The 12674-nt window shown below is 39.6% G+C and overlaps 1 protein-coding gene across 1 annotated transcript; it reads left to right on the forward strand.

Annotated features, from left to right (window-relative positions):
• Positions 1-1841: 1841 nt before the first annotated feature.
• dcp1a (decapping mRNA 1A) lies at positions 1842-12105 on the forward strand. Its single transcript, XM_042407946.1, has 9 exons — positions 1842-2006; positions 2373-2413; positions 3613-3740; positions 7113-7179; positions 7382-7520; positions 7859-7945; positions 8404-9018; positions 9133-9348; positions 9473-12105. Exons 1-9 carry the CDS (start codon positions 1875-1877, stop codon positions 9551-9553), a joined length of 1506 nt encoding a protein of 501 aa, XP_042263880.1. The 5' UTR covers positions 1842-1874; the 3' UTR covers positions 9554-12105.
• The last annotated feature ends 569 nt before the right edge of the window (positions 12106-12674 follow it).

Below are 12674 nucleotides of genomic sequence, written 5' to 3' on the forward strand. Positions count from 1 at the left end.
CACAGACCCCCATCTGACAAGATGTAGCTATGCTTTTAGATGTTTTATTACAGACAGTGTATGAAACCCATGACCCAAATAGTCATACATTCTGTCATACATTCTGTCATCCATTACTTATGGATGGAAATATAGTGAAAATAAATGAATTCCCTATTTGCTGAAGACCCCCTGGAAGCTCCTTAAGGACCCCTAGGGGTCCCCGGACCACACTTTGAGAACCACTGCTCTATAAGAAATGTAAAGAGCAAAAAACGGCAGTGAAATCAACAGTCTGCTACAAGTTAGATCTGACTGCATAAACTGTACAAACAATGTTTGTGTTAAGAGTAAAATGTATAAAGCAGCACGTGACACAATGTCACAAACACACAAAGCGACGTACACATATTAAGGCCTGATTAAAACCTACATTTATATTTAAATCTAAGTTAGTTTAAAACAATATTTAAAAGTAGCATTAAACCTGATAATAGGCCCACAACACGTGACACTGAAGTCATCAATATTTCTGTCAATGTTTCAGTTCAATGTCAGTTTATCTATTAAGAAACCATTCAGATCAGTAAAAAAAACTATTAAACACGTTATAGCAGCGTCTGTGACTCACTTTCCCTGCCAGTATAGTTTCTGGATGGTTCTTATCCTAGTCCTTCAGGTCTTTACTTACCCCTCAGGGGTCGTCCCCTTATAATGAACGGCATTCTGTCACCTGGCTCTCTTCTGGGGCCTCATAGCGCCGTTTTTCTGCCCGCTCTCCGCCGCGATTCGAGGGGAAATGAGTCGACGGAGCCGTGCTGGAAGGTTACCAGTGATTGGATTACCGGTGCCTGTATGGAGGATAACCGGCAGCGCGTAATCCTTCCATTATAATCCTGCTCCAATGTTCCCGCAACAGAGCAGGTGAGTTAGGCAGCTGCAGCTCAACATGGGACAAATAATAGCAGATCAGAAAACTTTATGTTTTGCGTTTATAGGCTATAAATTAAATAATTCTAACCAAATAATCCCAATAAAAATACAGTATTGAGTTTGAATTGTAGTCTTATTTACATTAATGGCCTATTTCTTATTGTTTATTTATTTATTATTTATCAGTGTGTCGTTTTGATTACTGCTTAAAACTAAAATGGCAGGACTTCACGTGAATTCACTGAAACTGCAAACAGCAGGCTCACATCCTATAAAACATGTTAACATGTTAACTGCTCTTCATTTGTGGTCTGTAGTGCAGACAGACTCTCAGATTAAAGACCACATGTCAGATTACACTTGAAAATAAGGACTGCAGCGCAACCCTGTGGTTTTCATGTAATATGTAGACTGTCAGTATTTCTCTCTGCAGACAGATGCGTCAAAGTTTTAGAAAAATGATGTGAAAGTCAAATGAGTCTAATATTTATTACAATCAGCTCCAGTTTCTACATTGTCGCAATGTATCCCTTGATTAATACGATTTTTTGTCTCTTCAGTGTTTCTTTAAAATATAGAGGCTATAGCTAAACTAATTTAATTTAAAGCCTACAGCAGTAAGGAAATTACTACTTATTAGGCCAAATAACCATGTTTGTCCATTGTTTCTAGGTTTGTACTTCATCACAAGAGGGATATCTTTATTTATTTATTCATAACCTTTTTGATTTTTGTCATTTAAAGCGAAGCTCGTGAGACTGACCATCATTTCCTACAAACGTTTCGTTTTTAAGCAGCACTTATTAGGAGTGACCTAAATGACGTTTGAGATTAATCTGTGCAGAATAAACGTTCTTGTAAAACATCCGTGGGAACAAATATGTGTTGGAAACTTTTGGAGAGCCGGAAGTTATAAGTGTCCGCAGAAATCTGTCCGTGCGGGAGCAACAATCACATCCAAGATGGAGACCGCAAACGCAGGACATATGATGAGCTTAGCAGCTCTGCAGAGACAAGACCCGTATATAAACAAGCTGCTCGATGTGACCGGTCAGGTGGCTCTGTACAACTTCAACTCTAAAGCCAACGAATGGGTAAGTTTGGTTTGTCGGAAGACCCGAAACTGTTTCGTGTGCAGCCAAACGAAAAAGTATTATGTTAGCATGCTAACGTTAGCTCCTCGATAAAAACAACACAACAACACCAAAGAAATACGTCAGTATTTATCAAACTGTAATTATGCCAGGTGTGTTCACAGACATACTGTCTAGATACTGGTGCCTGGTGTCTGTTTAGTGTTTTAGTTTCGACATTAAGTTAGCGTTATTTTATGTGAGCTAGCATAAGTTGGCTAATTACACTCTGCGGTCGTTGCTAACGTTCAGCACGTTTTGCATCAGGGTTTGTTGTTGTTGTTGTCTGTTGTTGTTGTTGACGAATTACATTACTTTTTATTGTAGGAGAAGACCGAAATTGAGGGCACCCTGTTTGTTTATACGAGGTAAGCATTTTAAAGTGTTTTTGGTGATTTAACACGACGACCGTGAAGGTTGTTTACTTTTTTTTACGTTTCCTCGCGCTGTCATTCCTCTGCGCATGTGTGTAGGCCACAGTCTTTGTCAACAAACAAACAAATAAAAATGGTTTTCCATAATTTGGACATTGCAAGAAAACCACAAACTATTTAGAATAAAATAAACAATTTTACATTAACAACATTGAATCTTAAATTGTAATAAATTATGCTTCTTGTATATGAGGACCTGTTTGTTTTTCTCTTTTCTCTCAACCAGTTTTGGCTCTTGGTCAAACTATATAAGAGACTGTAAGATATCAGTCTTTACTATGGTAACTTACTAACAATTAATATTTGTTCAGCACCTTTCATTCAGGTTATTGCAAGTGCAAAAAGCAATTCAAAGCACTTTACAAATGACTCATAAGTCATAACAGAGCAGCACAAACATTAACTGTAAAACAACTGGAAACTAATGTACCTGAAAGGTAAAATGATAGAAGTGAAATATTAAAATCAATAACATAGATATGAAAATATTATATAAATATATTTAAACCAGAAGATTTCACTATAAATGTTTAAAACAAGAGAATGATGATTAAATACATTAGAACATATGTAATGGCCTAAAAATGTCGGTTTAACGTTTACATCTAAAGATATCAACACTTTCAGCTCCTCTCAGATTTTCAAGTAAACTGTTCCAATGACTTGGATAAAAACTCAAAGCTGCACTTTGGAATGACTGAAAGAAAGAAAAGAAAGCAAGGAAACTAATGTCAGGACTTTAAAAAGGGTTTAATATGTTCTCTCATTTTGGTCCTCGTCAGCATGGCCATATTTCATTTCTTTTCAATTTTAAGAGTCAGTCAATGGAAGAGCTGATTAATTGATTAATCAATAATGGAAATAACAGTTGGAGTTCTTCGCTGTTTACAGAGGGCTCCAAAAGTCCATCAGTTTCATCAGATACAAAAAATATGATTGTTTTGTAAAGCGATATGTTTAAAATAGAATTAACTACATTAATATAGTGAAAAAATAATTTTATATAAAGTAATGCAAGTGAAAAAAGTTCAGATCATGAAGAAAAAGTCAAGTCAGTTAAGTGAAAGTTAAGATGTTAAAGCTTGAATGAATGAACATCATTTTACAGTGTTTGTGGTCTTTGTTGGTCTAAGGTCTGCCTCCCCTCACCACGGCTTCACCATCATGAACCGACTGAGCACAGAGAACCTGGTGGAGCCGATCAACAAAGACCTGGAGTTCCAGCTGCAGGATCCTTTCCTGCTCTACAGGAACGGCAACTGTGAGTATTTTGTAGAATGAGTCCTTTTAAAACATTATGTGAACAATAGACGGACATACATTTCTGTATCTGTGTGGACTGAAACCAGATGCACTTGAAGATTATTATTTAATTTCTGAGATTCACTGAAGTATTTCACTGTTTCTCAAGAAGTTAAAGGCAGCAAAACGTGTCATGTGAGGGGAGCAAGAATCTACATGACGACAAATGTGAGATATCTCCCAGTAGAAAACGCCCTTTATATAAATGCAGCCATTTACGAATGCTGTACAAAATGTCAAAAATCATCATGTCAGTGGGAATATCAAGCATTGTTTCTTAACTACAGGAGAGGATTCTGTTTCTGCTCAGCTCCCATGAAACACTGCTGTATCACAGAAAATATACCCACTGTGCACATCTTGGTGTTGATGATATTCACACACACACACACACACACACACACGATGTAACAAAACACAGCGGTACCTCTGAAAATGCCGAACAAACACCTCCCCAGTGTTCTCTGAAACATTTCTTTTCCTTTTTGCTTGAAGTCATCTTGGCGTCTCGGAGTCACATTAAGCAAGAAAACATCTTCTGAGACGACTTTTCCACTCATGACCTCACGCAGGCCGATCAGACGGTAACAGTTTCAGCTTGGTTCGGCCACAGTTGATATTCTGCATTGGGGCAGCAGCCAAAAAGACCTTTTTATTTTGAATCTAACTTCTTCTTACTATGTATTTTAATATATAAGTTGTGGTTTGCTGATGGCTTTATCCAGAGATGAGCCAGTGCTGCAGTCAAGCTCTTCTAGCGTGAAAGAAAGAGTTCAACAGGACGTAAAGTGAAATAAAAAGGAGTGTTGAAATTCCTCAGATCTTCAGAAAGTAACTGACTGCGCTGCCGCCGAGGTAATCTATCAGAAGTCTGAACAGGAGTTTCATCACAGCAACAAATAAAGAATTTGATTGTTTTCCCATTTGTTTGCTTATCAGAAAAAACAACATAGCCAAGGTCAATGTCAGAGTAGACTGCTCCCCTTTTGGACTCGGTTTGCCCATCAGCCTGGCCGGTATGGAAGACATGATGTAATTTCTTGTTGGTATTCAGGCCAAAGCAGCTTCTCCAGTAACTTCACATCAGTTCAAGTGCTGCTCTTATCATGTTTAGTTCCTCAGAGTGGGTTGAGTTGCAGACGGTTAAAAACTGGTTACACTGGTTGACTGTATTCCTCAGGTTATGATGGAGATGCTTTCTACCGCCGCCAGCCGTCACCTCAGGGAAACTGGTCGGAGTAAATATTCTCTGATGGTTTCCTCTCCTGGTTTTTATTCCATCTGTTGGTTTTAGCTGCTCGTGTAGTTCTCTCACTCAGGTTTTCTTCAGTCCAGTTGTTCTTATCAGTAATGCAACTTGTTTGCCAAAGTTCGTTCAGTTCTTCTCAGACATGAATTGGTCAGCACCTGTTGTGGTAGAGATTTAGAGAATTATCTTCGAGATGGTTTTTAAGACTCCGCCCTCCGCTGTGAACAAGATATAAGTTTGATGATTTGAAGAGCAGAGAGTCCGACACAGGGAGGATGAATTCTTCAGAGATGTTGATAATTAACGTGCCAGGGTTATTTCTGTCTGTTGCTCTTTAAGCGCTGGTGAAGTCACCGCCTGAGGGTGATGAGTGTGTTCAAAGTTGAGTTGAGAGCGCTGTTCAGAGAGACCTGTGTACTTGGACACACACACTTGTTTACACCCATCCATATTCCCCGTGGTCGCAGTAGATGCTGCAGGGAGACAAACACATAGGTTGCTAGGTTACCTCAGCCTCTTTAGGGACCTTGAATACGCCAGTGTTTCATCACACACACACAAATGAAACACAGGCTGTAACTCAAACACAGTTTGTGTGTTTGTCTCTGACTTTAATGTAGCTGTTGACTGTTTGAACTCTATCTGGACGAGATTTAAAACTTTCTCTGTTCATTTTCTCTCAGGACAGACGCACTGTGATTCAAATGAGCACAGATGATTTGCATCATGGTTGTAGGGATTTGTTGTTTTTATACTGTGCTTTTTGCACTTTTTATATTTCAGTCCTTATTGATTTTAAAAATACATCACCAGACCCCCCTGCCAAGAAAATTCAATGTAATTATCCTTTTTAATTCTAAAATTTCTTTTTTTCCTTCCTGTTCCTCTTCCTGTTTATTTATTTTGTTATTTTTATTTATTGACTTGTTGTTATTAATATTATCATCATCATTATTATTTTTTATGTACACACTCACACCTACACACACAGGAATCCGTTAGATTTTTTCTTTTTCTGCTGTTACTGTTGTACGTCCTAAATGCACGTTTAGTCTTGATGCGTTAATCCTGTATTATCATCTGTTGTGTTACGTTCTGTCTTGTCTCGTATCTCTTGTTTTGTCTCATCTCACTAAATTAGAAAATATATATACATCAGTCAGTATGTGTGCAGGCCCAGTTTACATGATGCATTGAAACTAATAATAGTGACAGATGCTGAAGTCCATTTATATCCTGTTGTCCTGGACAGTTACTCAACATATTGACTTTCAATGGAACCGTAGTGTGATGATACGATCATATTGTGTCTAAAGTTTTACAAAACTCTGTCGTCTAAAGTAATGATTCCGGGCTAATTATAAAACCTTAATGAGTTATTATATATGTTACTGTTTTATTTTTATTTGTGAAGAGTTTTGTCCGATTTAATGCTTGAGAGAACTCTGTGAAGTTTCATAGTAGCGCTATGCAGCAGTTATGAGCGGGTCCCGGTGTTGTTGGTCTCATGCACAAAGGCAGGGAGAAGACTGCAAGGATGTAAATGATGCAGGATCTAAAATACTTAAAATCAGCTTTGCAAATATTTTATGATGAAGGACATTCATTGAACACTTTGTCTACACAGGAACAATCATCACTTTCACACTTATGTAACTGAACGATGTGCTTCTGTTGTAATCGATACATCTCCCTACACATGCTGAAAAAGCTCATCTCACTCATGCTTCACACTCACATAACTGCAACCGAAAGTGTCTTTTCTGACTCCAAATCTAATTTCTTCTGACTTGCACCTCTGAGCATCGGGCTCAGAGCTCAGAGCAGTTCTGTGGCTGTAGACACTAACAGAGAACAGAAAGCCAAATTACACTTTTTTACACTTGTGTAAATTTCATCACCTGTCCACGACGGTCCATGTGAAACACCTAAAATATATAACAGCCTCGATCCATGACCATTTATGCTGACACCCAATGAGGTCTAAACAGAACCACGTCCACTGTTCCTGCCTGGTTTATGGACTATAACATGACTAGTGTAAATAAGATGTAATATAGAGTATTTGTGTTTTTCTTGCAGTGGGTATCTACAGTATTTGGTTCTATGACAAGCGAGACTGTCAACGCATCGCTCAGCTGATGGTCAAGTAAGTAGCTGCACACATGAACCGTCTCTGGATGAGAAGGTGAAAAAACCTTCAGTTAGCTTCACAAGATGCTCTATTTCAACAAAACAGTTAGATAATACATAATTAATATTTATAACATGCATGTAAGTCAGATCAGTGGTGGGAGTCGACCCACAGCTCCCTGTGTATATATATATATAACGCTTTACCTCTCCCCCAGGATTGTGAAACAGGAAGCGGATCATGCCCAGAGAGAATCACCAGAGAGGGCAGAGCCGAGGAGGACCAATGGTACTGCAGATCCACGACCGATGGACATCCTAGAACTGCTCAGCAAAGCCAAGGAGGAATACCAGAGAGTGAGGACGCAAACACACACTCGCACATGCAAAATTAACATGTGATTTAGGTCCTTAAATCAGCAAATGTGCTTATCAAAGTACTGGTTCACAGGTTTGACTCAACAGATACAGACTCATGAGTCACACACATGCTAAGTTTACAGTGGTACTAAATCTGGGATTATTTCAGGTGTGGGGGCGTCATAAGCTTTAAGGTGGAAGAATTTATAGCTATTCTGGTTTCTTAACCTCTGCTGTTAGTCGACATATTTATCCTCTGGCTCTGTATGAAAGTTTGAAAATAACATTAAATTTTTTTGTTTGTGTGTGTGTGTGTGTGTGTGTGTGTGACGCAGGCTCAGGCAGGTGATTCAGACGTGTCTACTGAGCCAAATGTGAAAGCAGCTACAGATCATCCCCACAGCACACTGCAGCCTGAAAAGGTACACGCAGTACACACAGTACACACAGTACACACATGGTACTTACTCATTGCAACTAATAATAGTTTTTTTTTTATCATTATTGAATCATCTGTTTTTTGATATTTTCCTGTTGCTTGTTTTGTCCAAAACTCAGTGTTATTCTAATGTAAGCAAATATCACCTGATTATTATTTATTATGAGCTTTATTTAACTAATATATGTTACAACTATCTTTAAGTAGAAAAGTCTGACAAGGGACAGAGGTCGCAAATTAGCCTTGTCTAGAAATCCTATATGCAACACATCTGTTTCATGTTATTTTAACCTGTTACAATGTTTTTTGCATCATCCTTGACAAATAAACTAATAAATAAATATTAAAATTGCTGTTGATTTATTTTCTGTTAGTGTTTTGCACTGATTTGTTTGTGTGATTTCCAGCCAGCTCACAGATTTGTTCTTTTTCACCCATCAGAGCACTCACACCGTTGTGAAGCAGATCACAGTTGAGGAGCTCTTTGGCTCGTCCATCCCTAAGGACGCCTCTCTACCCGCCATGCCAGCACAAAACACCAGCGCTCCCAGTGACCCCTCCACTGCCTTCCTCAAGAACCAGCCATATCCCACTCCAGCCCACCAAAACCCTCTCCTCCCACCCCATCTTACAGCCCCGGACCCGGGGTCAAACCAGCGGCACCAAGCCCACGGCCTGCTCCCGGCTCCTTACACGCTACACCCCAGCCCTGTTTTCCAGTCAGTGGGCCCCAGATCAGACCCCCAACCTCTGTGCTCAGTCTCCCCTCTCATGATGCCTCAAGCTGGCTCAGAGACTCGTGCTGCCCCCCCTGGTCCTGCAGCGCCGTCAGCAGCTCCTACGGCCTATTTGGGACAGGAGATACTCAGCACGCTCAAACCGCCAGTGCAGTCAGTGAACTCGGACATCCACAAACCCATCCTCGCACCCAACTTCCTGCCAAGCACGCTGGTCCCACCCCACAGCTTCCAGGAGCACATGGCGAAACCGCTTCTCCAGCACGGCAAGGAGATGGATGTTTTCTCTCAAGCTCCAAGCCTGATCAAACCAATCTCTGTGAGGTTTTTTTTTTTTTTTTTAGAAGTCTCTCACATTTACTTTTATACCACAACAGATTAAACGATAATACAACATGTTTTTGTCTCTCTGTCTTTCCTTTTCTATTCTCAGGCTGTCCCCATGAGTCCAGGTCTTGCTGTTCCACGGTCGGACACTTCTGTGCTTCTCTCCCCCAGCGCCTTCCAGCAATCAGTCAGTAAAGCAGCAGCATCAGTGGTCCCTCCTGCCCCCTCTGAGCTCTCCTCCACCTCCGTAGGAGCTGTAGAGCCTCCACAAGCCCCCTGCAGCAAAACACAGCTACAGGAGACTCTGATACACCTCATTAAGGTAAAACCAGTGTAGAAAAAGTCAGAGCTAGAGTTGTGCACAATTACAGTTTCAGAATGACAAGACTCAAGAATAAAGCTGACACACATTCGTTCATTCTCTTGTTTACTTCCTCCCTGTTCAGAACGACCCAGACTTCCTCGGTACCATTCACGACGCTTACCTGCAGAGTCTGTCCAAGGACTTCAGCAACATGAAGCTATAGTCCTACTTCAGACATCACCGCTGTAACGTTCAGAGCTACGACCAACCCCTTTACAACCTGTGAGGAGACCAGAAGATAATGAGTTAAAAGAAGTGCATCAAACAGGTTTTTGACGCACTGTAAACCACAACTCTTCAAAACGAGTCTGTTCTAAGGGATATTATAGCATGCAGCGCTCCATTTAACCTTCTGTTCCTGACTCAGAACTTGTTTTTTGAGTCCTCACTTGGACTCTGATGCTGTCCTAATCGCGTTAAAACTTGGATCGACTTTTTGTCTACACGTCAAACCAGAACTACTGAGGGAGAGTAGGATGAGATAAAACATCCCAGTGCGGCCTTGAGGGTTTCTTTTGTTTGTTTTTTTAACTTTATAAATATTGTAAAGCCCACGGCTTCACACTGGTACAGATTACCTGTCGCTGGTTTAATTCGTGGAGGACAAGACCACAGTGGAGCTTCGACAACCTCAAATCACAGATAATTTTGCAAACACACACTCTGCTTCTCTTACTCATCTCACGTCTTTGGAGTTCTCGCAGTGCGAGAGTGAGAACACACTTCACACTCTAGCTGCTTATTAAGACAAAGACCTCCGAACTGTTTCAGGGGTCTTTGCAGACAAACTGTCCCACTGTGTGGCATTAAAAAGGACTACTTGTTCTCCTAATTTCACTTATTGAACCCTCTCCCTCAAAGTGATGCTGACACTTGTATAGTTTTAGTAATGATACAGACGCACTGAACACAGTTTTTCGTTACAGTTACTTTTGTGGCATTTTGTGTTTGTCAGTGTCTGTTAACGAGGAGGACTTTTTTTCTTTCAACTCCTGTCCAAGGACGACACAAAATGTTTGGAGAAGCACTTGCAGCTAAGAGCTCAAACTTTTTTTTTTTTTAACGTTACTTTGCAGACTGCCATGTGTTCATAGAGGCACACCGACAAACGCACCAACCAGTTCCTTTGCTGTCATTCCTTTGTCCACCCTCGTCCGTCTTTCAGCTCCCCCCCACCAGCTGAGCTCACAGAACTTGTTCTCAGAGGGGAACGTACGATAGACAACAGCTGCGGTGCCTTTAGGGAAACCAGTATTTTGGGATATTTTAGGATGGTACAACAGAGCTTAGTTTATCCAAACCTGTGGGTTCTGCAGCTGATCTATAATTTGGGTAAAATGAGCAGAAACACACAAAAAAACTGTTTACATTTACCCTTTGATATTAAATTGATTGAAAAAAAAAACCCCAAGAGGAACAGATCTACTTTTGACATTTTCAGTCCATTTTAAACCAGTTAATTCCGTTGATACCAGTAATCCAAACTAAAAATATAAACTACCTCCATTCCAGTATCAGTTTATTTTACGAAGCCACAGTTAAGTCTTCAGTCACAAAGACTTAAAGAAGAAAACTTTTGGTAATTTGGCTTTTTTGCAGTAAAAGGCTACTGCAGCACAGAACCGTTGACCCTGCAGACTGCAGCGGGGACAGGAAGTGACACACCTGTCTCATCATCATGTGCAATGCTGAGTGGAAAGTGACGCTTAAAGAAAAAAAGATTTAGAAAGGAGATAAAAAAGAGAAATACTATGTGGCATATGTGCATTTTCTAACCACACAGCAGGTTACTAATAGGTTTCATTTACCTTGTTAGAAACAACACAACACATGTAAAACCATGAAAACAGTCGAAAAATAACGTAAAAGCATGAAATTTTAGGTTGTAAGGTTTTTGTAACAAACGGTAAAGTGATATTTGTCAGTAGTCGGCTTGTGGATGATCAGGCTACTTTTTCACACAAGTTAGCGCTCAGATGTCTGTAGTTCTCTGGAGAATCGATAAAACACGTCAGCGCAGATGGAAACTTTAGTCATAGACGTTAATGGTTTTTTTTATTTTGCAAACAACATTTCAGAGATTATGGCTGATTTCAAATTTTTTATGTCACTTACGGAACATGTAAAAAAAAAAAAAATCGTGTAATCAAAAATGTTTTACATTGCGATAATAACCGTGTGAGTGATATGAATTTCTGCATAAGTCCTCACTGACACCACACCTGTGTCTGATCCTGCTATATGAATGTATTTGATGTTTACTCGCAGTATGTATGTGCCAGTCTTCTGTGTGCTGCGTATTTAAGTTGAGCTCAGATACACATGCCTTCAGAACCAACTGTTACTTATGATGATGGTTTGTTTTTTTTTTAAATCGGCAGAATTTATATAAGACATTGGAAGTATCCGCAGTAATTTGTACACTTCGTCGCCCTGTCATAATTCATTTTGCCAACACTTCTGGTATGTGTTGGCTGAATAAACGCACACAGGAAGAAATGATTGGAATGTAGAGATTGTTTTTAATCCCGGTCTCATATTTAAGATTTTTAGGTTATTTTTCGCTTCGGTATAATTTATCTTATTGGCCAGAGGTATGATTTTTTTGCTCAATGTTTTTGGTAAAGTCTTTGCAAATTCATTTTCTAAGATTGTTGTCATTATGCGGAATTTGGTTTATTTTGACTATTTTGTGATATTAAAGATTTGAAAATAGACTCGTCTGTTTTTGTGTGCTGCTGGGAGGAGCCACCGTGTTTCTGTCAGCTGTTGAAAGCTCTTTATTTTTATATGTTTTAATCCTAAAGGATTTGTGACTCATGACAACTCGCAATTTACTCCTTTTTCTCCTGTTGGATTGTATTAGAGCCTGCATTAGTTAACTGGGGCTATAACCATATCATACTGAGTTTTTACACCATTTGACAAACAGTTTCTTTTAATAAGTGACCCCTTCTCTAATGTTGAGAAATACAGGACAATGCAGTTTCTCTGTGTGACCACCAGATGTCACTAGAGTCTTACTTTTAATCTGTTGAACACTACAATCTGCTTCTAACACTGCCAACATTAAATTCAGTTGGTTTCAAGCCCTGCAGGTGTGTATCCCCTTGGATAACTTGATGTAGAGTATTTCCGTGTTTAAGTGCCAAAACAAATTTTCCCTCTCAGAAGGGACTCATTGATTGGCTAGGAGGATAATTATCATTATTATTATTATTATTATTTATAAACCTCTACAGGTCCCCTGCTGGCCAAATGTGTAATTTAATCTCAGCCTGTGG

Source organism: Thunnus maccoyii, chromosome 4 (genome assembly GCF_910596095.1).
Source record: "Thunnus maccoyii chromosome 4, fThuMac1.1, whole genome shotgun sequence".
Classification (NCBI taxonomy): domain Eukaryota; kingdom Metazoa; phylum Chordata; class Actinopteri; order Scombriformes; family Scombridae; genus Thunnus; species Thunnus maccoyii.

Excerpts from the sequence above, each read along its gene's own strand:
- dcp1a (XM_042407946.1), top strand. The coding sequence starts at position 1,875 with ATGGAGACCGCAAACGCAGGACATATGATGAGCTTAGCAGCTCTGCAG. Across the intron at positions 3,741-7,112 it reads GCTCTACAGGAACGGCAACT|TGGGTATCTACAGTATTTGG; the intron begins GTGAGTATTTTG and ends TTTTTCTTGCAG. Across the intron at positions 7,521-7,858 it reads CCAAGGAGGAATACCAGAGA|GCTCAGGCAGGTGATTCAGA; the intron begins GTGAGGACGCAA and ends TGTGTGACGCAG.